Source organism: Spea bombifrons, chromosome 2, assembly GCF_027358695.1.
Source record: "Spea bombifrons isolate aSpeBom1 chromosome 2, aSpeBom1.2.pri, whole genome shotgun sequence".
Taxonomy (NCBI): Eukaryota; Metazoa; Chordata; class Amphibia; order Anura; family Pelobatidae; genus Spea; species Spea bombifrons.
In genome coordinates, this window is record NC_071088.1 from 32958571 (window position 1) to 32977391 (window position 18821).

General features: G+C 39.3%; 1 protein-coding gene across 1 annotated transcript; it reads right to left on the minus strand.

Annotated features, from left to right (window-relative positions):
* Positions 1 to 11334: 11334 nt before the first annotated feature.
* Positions 11335 to 12018, minus strand: LOC128474460 (putative claudin-24). The gene has a single exon (XM_053456803.1). The coding sequence runs from the start codon at positions 12016 to 12018 to the stop codon at positions 11386 to 11388; it is 633 nt and encodes a 210-aa protein (XP_053312778.1). The 3' UTR covers positions 11335 to 11385.
* Between the last annotated feature and the right edge of the window lie 6803 nt (positions 12019 to 18821).

Sequence of the window (18821 nt, forward strand, 5' to 3'; positions counted from 1 at the left end):
TAGGTAAAGCATTACCATTTATTAATTAAAGGGAAAAAGTTTCACTACCAGAACCAGCACTTTTGAAAGAGAAAAATTATGATTTATTAAGATCCTGAAAATGTGATATTACCTAAAAATTCAATGATATTAAACACAATTTCCCAAACTTTATCAGCTATTGTATATCATTATTAGTATCCAACCGCAGGGTTTCAGTTCCCCTTCACTCATGCCTTCCTATTTCAATATTTAACTTTAAATGGTAAATGCACATTGTAGTAAATTTTGCAATGAAAATAATAATATTTTGGGGACTAGGTGACTAGATTGCTCCTTCAGTATATACGTGGGCTGTATAGGTTGGGGGTTGGTGTGGTAGACCAGGAATTCGTCCTCGAATTGAGCACCTGGAGGTTGTTTCACAAGCAAGCAAAATCTGTTATTCTTCTACCACCTTCCTCTGTGCATGTGCTCCCTTGGGGAATATGATACACAGTCACAGAGCACGGAAGTAAACAGATCTTTTTATGTACTGAAAACGCCATGGTGGAACCGGTCCCGGTTTCTTGGCGAGGGGGGAGCTAGGTAGCTCCTATGAGGAAATACTGGAAGGTATACAACTTGAACGATATGATTGCGACCCAAAAATTCTGTGTACCCAACACAAACAATGTATCCAGAATCAAATATTGCAAATATTAATATGGCACTAATAATGGAAAGTGCAAATTCTGGAATAAAGGAGAATGATATTGGAGTTGGTGGGGTAATATATCAACTTTTTTTTTTTTAGAAATGGTCACTTGTTTTATCCTTGGGGAGCAGCCCAAGTTTTGCTGAACACAGTACTGAAGACAGTACAGTTGGTCCCGTCTTGCTTCTTAATGCACAAATTGAAAAATCTGTATCTTATGTGATTCTGAGGAGCATTTTGCTCCTAAACAGTGCCCCTAGTTATTTCGCAAAAGGTCTAACTAGTTGCTCCCCACATGTGAGGAGGTGTGGGTCATGGAAGCCCAAGAAGGCTTCAGGTGTCATGCCATCTGTAGCAGTTGAGGAGACTCAGGCGGACAGTGCCGAGTGCACTGTGGCAGAGATGCCGGGAGCCGAGGACCCAGACTGCGCGATCCTGGAAGGAGACACTTCTGATCCCGGGAGACTTGAGAGCACTTGGAGATGTCATCCTTCAAGCTCGAGGACAAGGAGTTGCCAGTATGCAGCGATGGAGATGAAAGACGGAATCGATGTAAAAACTCTCAGCTGACATCCCGCGCATTTATATAGAAGATGACGTTTGTGCTGACAGAGGTCTCTCACCCTTCTCCTTCTCAGAGTCGTCAGACCGCAAGGGGGTATCTTAACGAGAAAGCAGTTTCTTAAAGGGCAGGAATGCTTGGCATGAAGCTAGCGCAAAGAAAGAGATCACCTAAGGGGAATGAGCCTCCGTGCTAAACTCTTTATGAATGGCCATCCATATCGCCAGAATGTAAGGAGTATTAAATGTGCAGTCTGACACACTTTTAAATTTGACTGGACACCAAAGACTTGAAATGAAGCACCATGGTCAGCAGTTTGGACTAAGGGGCTTTGTTTGAGTTTGGGTAAGAACAGTTGGGTGGGGGTTTTGTTTAAAAGTAACTTATTTACTATTTTGTGGGTAATAGAGGTGGAAAAGGAGACACTTTGAGTGTTTTCTTTAAATATCAGGGTATATTCTTCAGAATAATACATTTATATGCTCCACTGGAGATTAGTAAAAGGAGTCTTTAAGCAGTTTAGGATGTTTTTGCCAGGAAGTGAACCTACTTTTCAACTGCATTATTAGGGAAGGAGGTAGAATGGGTGTTGGAGAAGGAGGTGGTGTAGATAGTTCACGGAAAGAGTGAAAAGGAATTGTGGAGGATTTTGGTCTTTTATTCCACCGAGAGTGTATGAAAGTGTGAAGAATGTTTTACTTTTTATAGTGGAAAAGGTTGTGTTTATTGATTTTATTTCTGTCTCCGTGGGTGTGACTGAGAATGAAGTGGTGTATGACAAAGTATCTTTTTCAGGTGATGTATGTTTGACATGACCGGGTACGTTTTACTCTGAAAACTAAATATAGAAGAGGTGTTTGTGAATTGAATGTCTGTTTGTTAGATGATGTGGATGTTAGATCTAGGTATGTGAAGCACTTCAAGAGATGGCGTGAGTGCTTTGAGTAAATGGTAGGGATGGATACAAGTTAAGTCAAAGCAGTTTTTCAGGGGAGGATGGATGCACATAAGACAAGGAATGAACACAGGAATTGGAGGTTGAGATTGGATTATTTGCATTAATTGAAGAATGTGGGGTTTAATGTGAGCGATGAGATTGAGGAAGCTAAAGAGCAGCTAAGGAATTGCATGATAGATAGAGGTAGACAGATTATATTTTAAGCATGGGTTTATAGTGTTGAGAAGGGGGAGAAATGTTCCAAGTTCTTTTTTTAAGAAAGCATATGCAAGGAAGGATAGGAAGGAGAATATACTGTAAGAGATGCTAATGGGAATTTAGTTGGAGGCAAAGAGGATGTTGTATCTGAAGTATGCAAGTTTTATGATAACCTGTATGCTGTGCAGAAGGTTAATAGTTTGTTGGTAGAGGATTTTTAAATAAAATTGAAAACAAAATGAAAAATTTAAATAAAGAATGTTTGAAAAGGAATGCATAACAGAAGTGCAGAATATAATCACAACTTTTCAAAAAATAAAACAGCTGGTAATGGGTAATGATCTATCGATTAAATTCCCCTGTGCTTTTTGGCATGTGATTTGGGATGATTTCCTGGATGTATTTACTATACGCTTAGAAAGGTGAATTAGTGAAATGAATGAGAAAAGGGATGATTTTGTTGTTATTTAAGAAAGAAGAGAAAATGGATTTTGAAAATTGGAAGCAGATTGAAGCAAATCTTGGTAGCAAATAGACTGAAAGATTTGGCTGAAGGGTTAGTGGGTGAGCGGTGCCTGTAATAAGTGAGAATTAAAAGTGTTTGAGAGATGCCGTGTGGTATTGGAAGGAGAAAATGCAGTCTGTTGCAGCAGCTATGTTTGATTTTGAAAAGCGTATGATAGGGTAGTGCATGAGTACCTGGTAGACTACTGAATTGGATCAAATATTTGTATAATAGGCTTAAAAGTTTTGTGAATAGATTGTTGACTGATAGTCCACTGTCGCATATTTATTTGTGTGATTGAGCCTTTGCTGCAGTGTATTAGGAGAGTTAAAGTTGTGAAAGGTGTGGATATTCCAGGGAGCGGTGGAAAGAGTTTGTAAGTAATTGGTTACATGGAGCATTTGTCAATAGCATGTAGTACTGTGTATACTGTACCAGTAGTTGTTTGAACACCACAAGAGAAAGTTCACCGACCCTTTCCCTAATTTTTTCCTTTGCCTTTTTTTTCTGTTTCCTTGCGGGGTGTTTTTTCTTTGGTGACGGCGGAGGAGTCCCTTGAAGGAGTTTAAAGTCTACTGGGAGTAGCAGGTTGAAATGTTTGGAAAGAGGTTAGAGTTTAAATCTAATGCCCTCCCTTAGTAAGGGTTAAAAGGATGTTCACGGTGAAGTTCACGGTCGGACGACCGGTGGTATTCGGTTGAAGGGGCGTAATGTTGTCACAGTCTTCAGTTTAAAGATGGGAACCCTAGTTGGGTTCAGTATGCAGATTTGCATAAGATTGTATAGATTGTTACACAATGTTATACAAAATGCTTAAATAAAGTTATGTCGTGACATTTGCTAAATAAATGTCTCGGCCTTTTCTAAATAAATCCTGCTTCTGCCTTGTGTCGCTATTGTGGGTATGGAGATCCAATAGGCTGGCCTCCTGGACATGGCCAATTACTATTACCAAAAGGTAAGAGTGGTTTGTGTTCTTTTGGAATTAGAAAATAGAAAAATTGTGACGTGAGAATATGAAAGATAGGATGAATGGTGCAATGAAGATGCCGGATTTCGGTTGGTTAAATAGTTTGAAAGATACCTTGGCTGGGTGCATGGTACGGTATGCGACTGGTAACAATTCGAGGATGTATGGCCTTTTTTGGATAGGAAGAAACCAGTGTGTTTGACTGTTGTTTTATGGTTTTATGGCAGATTTGCAAAGTATGTTAGGAAATACAATTAAGAAGGTGTAAATGCTGCTAAATGGTGCGAAAAAAGAGTGACCATAATCTTCAAAAAGAGAGCCATTGGAAGTGACTAAAAAGTTGTAGACCAGAGTTATTACTAGGTAGAAAGCTGTTGTGTGGGTGAGCATTCATGCTGCCTTACCGACTAGGGTATTCCAAAAAAATAGACCTGGCACCACTGCCAGGTCTATACATGGACGTGGTAGGTCTCTGCCCCTATGACAGCCTGCTTGTGCCACCGCTGCCCCTTTAGCAGCCTAACTGTGCCACCGCTGCCCCTTCAGCAGCCTAACTGTGCCACCGCTGCCCATTTAGCAGCCTAACTGCACCACCACTGCCCATTTAGCCTCCTGCACCCCCTTTACCTGTCTTGCAGATTTCACTGGTCAGGGAGCCTGCCGAGCATCGTATGAGGGAACTCTATTCCCGCCCACGTTCCTGCTGAACATTCCCTCATACAATGCGCGAGCGCCACAGCAGTAAGCTGTGAGCCCGTTGCATCCGGGACAGACCGCCCCTTTTTAGATACGAAACTGCTTGGGGTGGCAAAGTGCCGCCTCTTCAAAAGTGTCGTCTGGGGCAATTGCCTCACTCTGCTCCATAGCAGGGCCGGCCCTGCCTATTTTCAGGTAGGAGCCTGGAGCTGCAGCTTCCTCAGCCCCTACGTTAATCAGACGAGCACTGAAAATTATATTTGCTTTTGTGTACACCGAAAATGCCATTATGGAACCAGGTCCCATAAAAGTTCCTGTTTTTCTGGTGAAGAGGGAGCTAGTGTCCCTCAAATAGTAGTTTTCAGAAGAAGATCCGGCCCTCCTATAAGCCTTTTGGCCGATGAGGATAGCAAGGAGCCTCATATCACTTTGGGGAGTGCGGCCTGAAGTAAAGAAGAAGGGCACCTGGTGTCCCTTGTGGCCCTACTGGCACGTTTTCAAACCTGGATCACGTTTTCTTCATTGTTTTATAGTGAAGCATTGACCTCGGTTCTTCAATTAAAAAAAATGTGGGCTAGAACCTCCCTGCGACCACAAAGCACCAAATACAAGTAGATATACAGTCCCCTAGGTTTATATGTGTGTGTGTTAAACCCTTTTCTACAGAAAAATGCATATCTATCTAAACACACGCTATGGGCATTTGAAGAAAATAAGAGGTATTTTTTTTAATTAAAGGGCAAAACAACATTATTAATATTGTGTTCATTGGTGTAAGAATTGTTACTAAGGGACAATGACAGTTGCCCTTTCATGCTTACACATGTAATTTGTGATGCTCTCACTACAATAAAATTATTGTAACGTAAAACCTTTAATGCTGGGCATCAACTCTACAGAATGACAATATTCATTGATATATTATAAGGTCAAATAAACTTTAGAGCTGCACAAATGACAGAAAAGAGGATTATTTTGTTTTCTCATTGCTGTGATTCTTAGGGAACAGGAAAGTCTTGACAACAGCAATGTGAGCGGCTTGGAACAAGACACCTATAATTTCATATGCATTGTGCCGGTGATTGCCCTGGTGCAGCTCACTTCTATATCTAGGTAACACAGGTAATTAGCATACCTGTGAACATTCTCAATGAGCCGATGCTTGGACTCCTTAAAAATTAACCCTTTAACAGTCCAACGTGCAGATTCTAAGTAGTGACTCAAATGTATTAACCAGCTAATACTAATACCTGTTCTCACCTGTCATTATTTAAAGATACATGCAATTGAGTAACATGCATTCAAAGAGGCATATCAATAATGACATATTAGTAGCAAAAGCACCATTTAGGAGTCTTAGATATCATCAGATCAACATGATGTATGAGTCAACTCCAGACTGTGTGACCCTGAGATTTTGCCCCTTTAACCGAAGATTGAAAGAAAAACCCTGAGAGTTCCCAGGTATGGTAGTTAACCAGCGACTGTACTTCTCTGTGCACATTTTGTCTTGTATTAAAAACTTACACCAGCAAAATACGCAAATTTGGTGTAAACAAAAAGAGGTGAAACTCAGCACATGCAGAGTCAGACATTATATCTACAAACTAGGGTAGAAAAAAAAACAGAAAAAGAACAACAGCTAACACAATAAACAACACTGATGCAACAGTACCCTACCTACATCCCTCTACTAAAAAAAACTTGCAATACCAATAAAGTTTGACTAATCACCCCCATGTGTGTATCCTTTGTATTCATTTCTCCTCCTTAATGTTTTTTTAATGACAATTCCAATCATTAACAATGCATAGCTATTAAGTATAATCTGTTTAGAATTCCACGGGCTCCTCTAAAGAGAATAATCTATTATTGATGGCAAATGTACCCCCAGAAGTTTTTTGTTGAGGAAACTTTTAGCATTACAGATGGTTTCTAGTTACAACCAAGTTTGTAGACCAACTCCATTCATCTTTTATCAACCTGCAGGGGGCACTGTAGTTCAATAAAACAGTATACAATATAGGAATGCAACATTCATTCAACTCACCAACCTTAAATTTTGCAAGCTGGAGGTGCTGATTGTCATCTTTATATAATGCTATCTATAGTTTTACAAATTGTGGTTAAATGGTCAAAATAATACTCAAATGAAGTGCAGAATGTATATTTATACACACTATATAGACCATAACTGGATCCCACAAGTTCCCAGTTATGTATATGGACAAAAGTATTGGGACACCTAAATAGGTCCCCCTTTTGCAGCTATAACAGCTTCAACTCTTCAGGGAATGGTTTCCAGAAGACGTTGGATTGTCTCTGTGGAAACTTACATTCCAGACTTTATATAAATCACATAGAATCTATTCTGTAGTTGAAGAAACGTCAGGAGACTTAAGTTTTAAACGTGGCTCAACAACTGTTCAGTGATGGCCTGGCACCCCCCCTGGTGGACATCAATGTAAAGGTAAAGATGGATGCTACCTTTTTTCCTCTCATTTGTTAACAGTGTTGTCAGAATACTTTGCCCTTACTTTGAGAAACTACTTTAATGCTGTGAAAGACCCTAGGCTGGACAGAATGTATAGGGAAGATGCAAGCTACTCATTTAGAAGGTGTCCCTCTTCTTATGCACACATTACACCTCCTCTAGGTTAGATTATTTATTAACCTCAGTTAGTGTTATTTCCACTTTTTGCAGAGCCAATATTAAAAATATAATTGTTTCCTGACCACCCCTATTTGGCTCACCTTTGGTCCTCCCCTGAATGTTGGTTAGTTCCCTGTCTATTTGCGTTTTCGTTGTTCAGCCCGAACACCGAAGAAACGAACATGGTGGCAGTAAAACGTACACGAAGACACATAACACGAAGACACATAACACGAAGAATCTTCGTGTTTGTCTTCGTTAAAAGCTCCAAATAATCTCCCTGGTCCCTTCCCCTTCTAGCCTACCTTATTATTATTATTATCTTTTATTTATATAGCGCCAACAATTTACGCAGCGCTTATTACAATACATATATTCAAGGGGTATGACAAGGGAAGAATTGACAGACTAAGACAAACCGATACATTAGGTGGAGAGAGCCCTGCTCGCAAGCTTACAATCATCTACGCAATTGGTTGATGCTAGGAGGCCCCTGCCGGCAACCAGTAGAGTTGCTCTTATGGAACTTTAAATCCTGTTCTCTCTCCAGGGCAAGTTTTGACGTCAGTAGTTAAAGGTCCGTACGAGCGACTCTGTTGGTCGCCAGCAGGGAGCTCCTTCTTTTGTTGATGCCAGAGGAGCTCCCTGCAGGTGACCAATAGAGTCGCCAGGATGTTAAAGGTGCGTATGAGCGACTCTATGGGTCGCCAGCAGGGGGCTCATCTGACATCAACCAATGAAGAGCAGCTGCACTTCATTGGTTGATGGCAGAGCAGGCCCCTGCCGGCGACCAATAGAGTTGTTCATATGGACCTTTAAAATCGTGGCGGCCAAGCTGCTGCGTACTGCGTAAACCCCCATATTAACCCCCTTCTAAAAAATGAAACAAAAAAAACCCCACGAAAAATGTACACGACAAATCTTCGTATTCCATGAATATTCGCCTGTTCCTGTGTTCGGTTTGGGCGAATATTCATGGAACACGAAGATTTTTTCCCCCCACGAAGATGAACACGAAAACGAACACGAAGAGTTGGCCGGCGCCCAAGTCAAATAACAACTTTTCCTTGTACCTTGAAACAACATGGTCTAACTATTTTGGCAATAACTTCTCAATCATATGCTGTTTTGAGAGACTTCAAAACAAACAAACAATATTTATATCAAAATTATATTGGAAAAAGCTCAACAATGTTCAGAAAATGTTCCAAAAACACATCTTTTTGGTGGGGTAATAAACCTAGCAGGCTACTGACAACACAGTATCATTAGCGTAGTCACTGCACACAAAAAAATTATAACACCCACTTCTGATATCAATGCAGCTTGAAAAGAGTATTATGAACATCTATAAGTTGGTCCTTCAATTAACTAAACCCCCCAAATTCACAAAGCCCTGGAACCAGGTGGCTTCATGTCAGAATACTTCAAAATGATTCAACCTCATATCACATCTACTGTACCTTAACCACCATCTTAAACATGATACTTGATGATAACCAACTATTAGCGCCATGATGCAATTTAAAACCATATCATTAACAAACCCAGTTAGGTATACCTGCAGGGTGCAGTTGTACCACCCTAGCATGCCCTACTACGTTAAATATTGTCCTGGGCATTAGTGGCTGCTGTGGTATAGTCCTAGTCCTGACACCGAAACCGGGGTTTTTTTGCCTTCTTTTGGATCAACAGCAACAAATTAACAGATATAGGAAAGGCTGAACTTGATGGACGCATGTCTTTTTTCAGCCTATATATAACTATGTAACATGTCAGGTGCTGAGAGGATTTTTGATATGGCAAAATGGCCACATATCATTTGTAGCCTTAATTTTCAATCCTCATTTGATGTAGATGTTGCATTCAGTGATTAAAGCTTGGAAGAAAACGAGACTCAAACTTCTGTGGAGATACTCACTCCTTTTCCAGCTATTCTGGACCCCAACTTTCAGAATGTTAAGGTATATTTTCCCTTTGCTCATTGGGAAAGAGAGGGCGCTACAACACTGATAAACTTTTTAGACCCTTCTAATAATTCTTACTTTTCAACAAAGTACAGAAGAATTTCCTAATCTTATTATACCATAGTTCACTTACCTTCAATTCTAGGAGCGAGACAGGTCTAAAGACTTGCAAAGTGGTATCTACTAAGACAACATGTCATGGGCCTTAAGGAAACCAGCATGCAAAGTGTCAGGTGGAGGAAGCCAACCTATTTTTTGCCTATGGACTTGTTCTCAAATAAAATGATTTTGGAGCTGGCTGCCAGCAGGATCTGTGAATTCCTAATATTATCAGAAAAGTTACTGTATTATTGGGCTCGCCTCCCAGAGGCTACTTCTTCCAAAATATAAAACACATATTATTACCCCCTTCATCTATCCCCCACTCCCTGCCTTCTCACTATCTACCCCCTCTCGCTCGCAAAGGAGAATGAGGGGAGCGGAGCGGTTACATTCCGGGACATGTGGTCACCCTAGCCCGTGGCACCCCCCTGATGAGCGGCACCTGGGGCGGACCGCCCCCTTCCCCACGCTAGGTACGCTACTGCAAGAATGTTGGGCGACATGGACAAAAGAAGCCATTTTTTTCTTAAAAGTGTATCCCCACCTGTTCTTAGTGGTTGATTTTTGCATGTTATTTGATAATAAGCTTAGGATGCCGTGTTCCTCAACTTGCCTGGTCCTCTATACCCTCTCCTTGTGGACCCAGTGGAGAGAATCATATTAACTAGATGGACTGAAGAGGCTAAACACATTGTTGAATACCAGGTTTAAGTTTTATAGGCTCGCAAATCTAGCAGGATCTTTTTATTTGGTGGATTAATGTATACTTTTTATCCTGTTTATTCCACTGGTCGCTTTAAATGGTAATTTATTTGTATTTTTTATCTACATACATTTTAAAAAATTAACAATAGAGATTTTATGTCAAATCCAGACCAGCTGTTTGATCTCTGCCTCATATCTTTCTATCCACTAAAGGCTGCTCTGTCTTTTTGCCTCTCAGAATGACACTGTTAAAGCATTTAGTAAAGGAGATGACTCTTCTGGCGGATATTATACCATTTTAAATTACTGAAGAAGGATACTTTTTGTGTGTTCAATGAACTCCAACTCGCATAACCATAAGATAGCAGAGGATAATGGGAATTGTAGTTTAATAACTTCTAGGGAGCTGCAGTTTGTGAAACCTTTATATGTATCATATATCTAATTGACACAATGCTGTCAAAAGGGATCAATTATCCTCAATCCCACTTCCATGCATTGAACCGTTTATCCTAAAAAAAATAACATCTTGTGATAACAATGCCTTTGGGTCATCTTATTTTAGGTATATTTTGTGCTATTATTTTTTGTTCACTAACCTCAGGATTTAGCGTTGAAAATCTCTTGCATTTATTTGAAGTAACTTTTTAAGAGAAAATACAGCTAGGGTTAAAATAAAATTGATAAAGAAATGTAAATATTTATAACGTGTGGAGAAGTTTAAGCAATATAAGTATGTCTTTGTGTTCCATATTTTACAATAATTTCTGCATCAGGTATGTTAATAGCAGAATGGAAAAAGCAAGCATAACATTTTTCATAAAATCTACAGTAATGTGTAATGTTAACTCCTCATGGGTGACAATGGAAAGAAAAACCAAATATTTTTGTAGGTAAAATGTACTTGAATTTTAAGCATACGCCCCACAACGTTCTGTATCAAGCCTCAACAACATGTTATAAGTAGGATTGCGTAAGTCTAATTGTCTGGTTAGAAGGTACAATGATTCTATTCATACAAGACTATTTTCAAATGTAAAGTAAAATCAGAGATTTAATTATGCCATTTGTGTGGGTACTTTTGGCATGTACGGATCATCAACTGAATAGGAAATTGCTGTGCCTACTTTGTCTGTTACTCACATTTTTTTTTTAATTTAAAAATCATGTGAGCAAACTACTTGGACAAAGGGTGCCATTGTTTCCACATATTCTTCATTGTAAAATATCAAACACGTGGAAAACGTTATATATCTCAGCAGATAAAACATTAAAAATGGCAAAGGTTGATGTTCTATAATATATGGAACACATAAAAAAAATTGAAGCATACAAACTGTATTTTGAAAGTTCCTAATTTGAAAGACTTAAAATATTGTCTTGCCATATGGTTTCAGACGTATTCCATGTTAGAAGAACTTCGATTTGTTTTAATTGGTTGAGGCACTGTTTGTAAAATGTAGAGTTGTGAAATCATAAGAACTGTTCCCCCAGCTAATAAAAGAAATCCACCAATCCATCCAGAAAACATAGCATCTCCATATTCCCAACGGGGTAGACTTTTGGGTATAGTTGAGTCCAAATATTTTTCCAGGGAGTAATGTGCAAGGTATGACACAAAGGAGAAAGTTAACATTCCAGAAAGCTCCAAGAGAACTGCTCCAAAAATGACTAGGGTTCTTCTTACATGTTGTTGGTTGTGGTCCAGACACTTCACACAGGTCAATGCGGGTATGGAAGACAAAAATCCCAGGGCACCGGCAGACAATGAAAGACACACTAGGATGCGACCCATTTGGATTTCAACAGGAAGGCCAAGGAGGGTTCCATAATTTTGACAGACACTTGAGCCTATATCATGCATCACACAGGTTTGCCACAAACCTAGAAAAAAGCTTTCATTCACGAGTATACCTGAAGAGCAAATCAGCCAGCGAGGAATGAACAAAGCCACCAGGCAGCAGAGATAACCAGTAAGAGAAAGGAAGAGGCCTGCAAGTTCTGTGAAACAAAGTGCTGGATGCATTTTACCTCCTTAATAACTTTCTGCCTTTCACTTCATAAGAGGGGTCCTTAAGCAAGCTTTGAAAAACTCGTTTGTAGACGCCTTTCACAGTTTTTTCTTTGCTTTTTTTTTTTCTTCTGAGCTTCTATTGTTCTTTTAAATCCATCCTAATCAGAGTTGGCCAATATCATAGTTTACAAGATTTAGCCAATCCAAATGTATGTATTCTTCTGAAAAAGATTAGAGATTAAATGATCTTCCCACTTGGCTTACAAGGAAAAGAAAGAAACACACAGGGACTTCAGACAGCTTTTGAAGAATAATCCTTCATACCCCAAACCCTTCTGATTACAATGACCATTATGTGTAGACAGATTAGAAACAGTGTGTCATGAACAGCCTGTACAAATCACAAACTTGGAATCCAAAGAAAAACTGTACTGCTCTCATTAGTACAAAAACAATCCATTTTGATTTCATCAATCTAGGCAGCATTTAAACACTGCCTGCTTCAAGTCCATTCAGTCTGGCCATACAAAGAATGATGAATGCTGAATTTTGTATAAGATTGCATTGGACTGACGGACTTTCTCACTTTCTCTCACAAGTGGTTATCTGGCTTCTAAACCTCTGCCCCAGGCTTTATTTAAAGGCTGTCTAGTACAGCATACCTTGGCTCCAAGGGGTCCATGTATAAAACATATATCCAGGCAAAAGGTGATCATTGTTGGCCTAATTTGCATATACCTACCCAGAATCTTTGTAGTGGTGGTAGCACTACAAATATCTTGTGGCAAAAGCAGGTCTTCTGGTGTGCCTGGTTGATGTGGATATGGCTCTTTCGCTCCTGATACCAGTTCTTTATCCCTGAAGAGTCATATTTCCTTTATGTAGGTAAAGCATGTTCCAGGGTGTATTTGTAGGGACCTCAAGGAATGGAAAAAGGCATGGTTTAAATCACACCTGAAATAAACTCATACATGAAATAATAAGGATATAATTTAATTATGTTAGTATAATTTAGAATTAATATTTAGGTTATTCAGATGTATATTTGCCAGTTCTGACATCACACCTGTTTCAATCAACATAGCAAAAAAAGGTTAATGTAAAGTCTAAATTTAATATTTTTGTAGCGTTCATTGATCTGCATGAGCTTCTAGCACTAGGCGGTTGTTTACAACCATGTTATGCCTTTGTTATCACAAATAAACCTGTGTGCCTGAAATCTCAGTTCCCCTTTGGTCATAGGAGGCAAGAAATGGGTATTGCAATTGCAAGAGGGCAGGGCTAGTTTCAATTAACCCCTTAATGACAAACCCCGTACATGTACGGGCTCAAAATGCATTGTTTTCAATGGGTTTAGGGACCGCCCATTGTCCTTAAGGGGTTAATATTTGAAGGGGTGGGAAATGGACATAATCAAAAGCTCACTTGCCAAGCCCAATAATGTTGTGATACATGCACTAATTTCCATGCGATATTAATTGGATCCCTTTCAAAATGGGCAATATTTAAATTAAAAGGAAAAAAGACCATTATCTTGCATATGGGTACAAGAATCAGAATATGGGATAATTTGAAATGGAAAAATCCTTTTAATAGTAGCATTTTTTCCCTAGCTTTTTCAAATGTAGTCTTCGGCCTTATGTAACAATATGTAGAATTATTTAATTATCACCAAACTGATTTCTCACCTTTCTTATAAGATCTTATGCGATATTATGCTACTTCACCTAGCTGTTAGGGCAACATACATTGGCACAAAACATTACATAGAGGCAACACTAAGCATGGCAAAAAAGTTAAATGTAACAATTCATGGGACACAAGAAATACAGGCTGGAAATAAGGAGTAGGTAAAAAATTGAAGGTAAAGAATGTGTTGGCGCAAAGGCTTGGACCTCCTCCTGAAGGCTATCAATGATGTAATGATGAATTTGCCATACTGAATTGTAATCAACAGAGCACCTATAGTATTTACTAATTACTTTACTATAATTTTGTAATCAATAGTAAACTATATTGGATGTCTCTGTTTTTCAGGCATAAAGATAGAAATAGAAATAATAATTTCGCACTGCATTATGTTGGACTTGCCACAAGAAGGCAGTATTGCCAATGTTGATGATTTCAAACTCAAAGTTTCTACATCAACACAAAAAGCTGGTTTATATTTCAACCACTGGTAACCCAAGCATTTTAATTGTCCATAATACTATTTCTGTTACGTTATATTTTAAAATGCAGAACGCGAACCACTGCTAAAATCTTTTGGGAACTGAAGAGCTGGATGTCTCTTTCTATAAACTTCATATGCACCATTAATTGCTTTACCAACATGACTGTGCAAAATGGAATAAAAGGTTCGTTTGGATGGGAAAAAAAACAAAGATTAGTCTCTAAAAGCTGATCTAATGGGGGGGGTGGCTATGCTTTCCCAATCTCAAGCTATATAATGCCACTTGTCTTCTTCAAGTGGCAAAGGATCAGATTGCCCAGTCTTTCCACTATAAAGATTGGTGAGGGGATCAGGGTTTTCTACTTTACCTAGACCTTCATTGCCTTCTACATGCCCCGGATAGGTACATTCTGTAACACTGTAGATGTAATCCCCACATATACCCCACAACAAAAACAAAACAAATGGAAGTCATTAGATGGTATGGTACAAGTCCCTATTTCTGCCCTATTGCATAATAAATACCAATAACACAAGTAATGGTGGGTAAAGGTGATGGAAAACCCTTCCACTTAAAATGAAGGGGGTAGTAGAAGCATTATTAAACACTCATCTACAGACACCAGACAAGCCAGAAGTCTTGTTTTTTTTTCCTCAGAAATCTCATGGTGCTGCCACAACCACAAGGGATTCTGGGTAGCCGCATACAAATAAGGTCAACAATAATGACCTTTGGCCTCTATATCCACTTAATATACTATATATATATCCAGGGCTGGTGCAAGGATTTTAGGGGAACCTTTATGGAGGGAGGGGGAATTATCCTCTATCACAAGAGGTAAACACCTTTCCAGACTTGGATGATAAATTCAGGTTTTCACAGGCCCACATCTGGCCTTACCACTACGCCTCACAGTTGCTAGAGATACACACTCGCCATTAGGGATCATTGCATTGAGACCATCACTTACAACAAAGTTACCTGTAGCTAATCTTTACAGGTTTTTAAATTGCAATTTAGATTATAAAGTACATGTGGTGGGGCCTGTGGGTGTTTAGCTTATCTGTCCAATCACAGCAGGATGCCTTTTTTCCATTTCACCAGGCATTTTACACCATCGTTCATACAGTATATTACCCCTTGGTTGACATGCTTATGAATTGTAGTCTTCCTCAGGTGGGTATATAGAACACTGTCCCTGGGCTTGTCCAGATAAATTTTGGGGTTTGTCAGAAATTTTGGGTCCAGTTCAATTTTAATTTCTTCTCTACTGACTATTCATCTCTCTGCAGTGAAACCGTAAAACCATCTCACTTTATACCATCATCAATTTCATTGACATTGCCTGGCAGCACAACATAAAACTCAACCTATACATATTCAGTCAGTCAAAGAAAGAAGATGTGGAAGTGGTAGGCAGAAAAGGCACAGAAACATTTAGAGAGTGTGAGAGAGGGAGTGAACGAGAATGAGAGTGTGAGAGAGTGAGAGTGTTAGTGAATATATTTTGGATGAATATTCGGAGCTCTTTGTTTCATTTTTGTCAGATTCGTGGCAGGGCTGGTCTCGTTTTTCTGGCCTCATACAAATCTCTGAGTTTACCAAAATTCTGTAAATTTGCAATTTGTACAAATTTGAATGCACAAGTCTACAAAATAACCATCAAGAACCGGTATCCATTACCTCTTATAACAGAAGTTCTAGACCTGGTACGTTCTGCAGCCATATTCTCTAAGTTGGAGCTCTGAGGGGCATATAGCCTAGTAACTAATTCATTTCCTGAATTACATCTTTCGGATTCCTGTATGATAGTCTCGCTAAATCTATTACCTCAGATGGGGTTTCCAATACTCCTGCCTTTAGCTTTCTGTCATGAAATGGCCAATAAACGTAATATATCTACTGCATTTCATCCACAGACAAACGGACAAATAGAAAGAACCAATTCAAAGCTGGAACGGTATCTTAGATCCAAGATAACCGGTATCTGTTGCTACCTTTGAGCTTAATTTGCATATATCAACAAATTCCATAACTCTACTATGTCACCATTTTTGCAATGTCTAGTTTCCATCCTCTAGTCCTCCCGGACCAACCTTTAACCTCTTCTGTACCTGTTGTTTCTGATTGTGTTCAAGGGCTGTGATCACATTTCACACTACTTAAAGACACTTTGAAACAACCACAAGATCCTTATTCTATCAGATCATAGAAAATGTTCACCTCTGTCAAACAGAGTTTGGACGAGGTCTGGCTGTCAACTGTCAATCTTTGTCTTTCTTGTCCTTTAAAACAGTTTGCCATTTTTCCCATTCTTGATTTTGGAACTGGTAGGTCCAGTTGCAGTCCACTTAAAATTACCATCTATATACAAACTACACTCAGTATTTCATGTTTCGTGGGAACCAGCTACCAACATCCATGTCCCAGCTTTAGTGTGAGTCTTCCAATCTACCCATCCTTCTTGGATGTCTCCTAGTGGTACCCGGAGGTCAACTGGGAGTGGTATGGCAGGGTTTTTTTCTAATATAACTAGTGAGAACCCATTCATGACATTATGTCAGATTCAGTATTTATTTTAACATATGTATATATACTATATATATATATATATATATATATATATATATATATATATACATTCCCATTTATTTTGAGGAAAAATGAATGTTGTTGCCTCAAAAAATGTGTATAACAGATCCTTTAAGATATTTGTGATGTGTGAGTGTTTTTTTCATTCTTGTCTGATCTTTTGATCAGGAATTTACACTTTACTGTTATTTTAAGCGTGTTCAGTTTGACTGCAAAAATGAAATACTTCAAACTCATAGCATTCTCTAAATAGAAATTCCAACTCTGCTATTTCTGGTTCATTCCACCCAGATTTAGAAATTGCATGTAGACAAGACATAACCTTTGTGACAGAATGATATCTGTTAGAAATGGTATCTGCATTTAAATGGTTAATTGAGGAGGCAGTGGTTACATGGTAGCTATCTGGAAATATTACTAAAGTATCTAAAAAAACTGCAAAGTCAGTAAAAATGTTAAAGTAACATAGAGGTATTTATTCATGCTCGAGTGAGTAAGGCAAATTTTTGTGGCAGGTCCACTATAATAATATTTCCCTTTGTTCTTCAACGTTTTTATATTGATTTGGAGAATTATATGAGAAAAAAACAAAGTGGACAACTTTCTCAGAGATATTTCGGACCCTGCTGCCGATGTCAGTTTCACAGAAGTTAATTTTAAAACTAGACATGTCCAGAACATTTAAATAGAGCCGTGGGTTGTGTGTGTGGCAGTGACAGTTAATGTCTAGATTGCTATAATGGTATATGCTGGCAACATATTTTTTTTAAGTGACAAAAGTGACAAATAAAAAGGAAAAAACAAAGTGAATTCAAAAATGGAAAGGGAAGAGTTGTATAAAATGATAGCCGTGGTTGAGGGTTAAAAAGTAGAAATAAATAGTTGCTGTCTGTTCGGATGGTCTCTTGTCTGTTAGGAGTGCTGGGGGGCTCAGCAGGCCTATGCAATGGTATTCCAATGATGTTCTACCTAGTCTTCTGACTCTAGCTCTAAACGCTACATTAGAAACATCATCCCTTCTAGTGTTGCATATCCAAATCTTTCCAAAAAAAACTATTCTTTAGACATGACACAAAAGCAGGCATGAAGAAGACAGGGGTGGAATAACAATAGCTTTTCACCCCAGGGTCCCTAGAGGCAAGGCCCCCCCACTTGATGATTACTTGCTGCGGTGTGATTTATGTATTTGCCTGGATACAGTGCTTGCTGTGCTGGGTGGTGTCAGAAGCCACATGTGGGCCCATTTCTGTGTCTTACAGCAGGCCTATTGGCATAGACACAGACAGACTCCATTATGGGAATATGATCAGTTATGAGATCCTGCTTCCTGTCATGTGACAGGATCTGCCAGTAAGAAGCTCCTTTTGTGGTTACATTACAGTCAGTGGAAGTTGCATCTGCTTGTAAGGGAAAGGCAAGGCCCAGGGTTACTGTGTTAAAATTTGCCAGAGAGTAACCTGCAGGAGCAGGGATTTGTGTTTATCGAAGTCAGTGTGTATGTGTGTGAATGTATTTATATGGAATATATCTGTATGAATGTATGTGGTTGTGCCCACTGTGTGTGTATCATGTGTGAATGCATGTATGTGCATAATTCCTTTGTGTGTCTGTGTAGCAACACAAGGACAGAAGCAGCTTCAGTGCAAAACATAGATTTATTTTTACACTGCCTTATCTGATGGGTACTTGGTGATGTGTGGACCTTTAGTTAGTTAAGTTTACTACAGTTAGGTATGATAATACCTGGGAACTCTCTGGGTTTGGCCCGGAGAACTCTGGGAGAAGCGCGAATCCTCCGGGTGGCAAGAGCTGGGTTTTGAATGCCCGGCCCATTTACCCTTTAAATGGGGTTGTTTCCCAAGATGTCAGTGGGGCGGGCGGAGGCGGTCTCTGCGGTCAGTGGACACCCCCATTTAAAGGGAAATGGGCGAGGCATATCAAGACCCAGCTCCCGCAAGGGTAGGCTCTGGTTAGCAGGAGCCAAAAAGTTACAAGGTATGTGTATGACACTGAACTTAGCTTCTTATTTGGCCAGCTTCTTATACACAG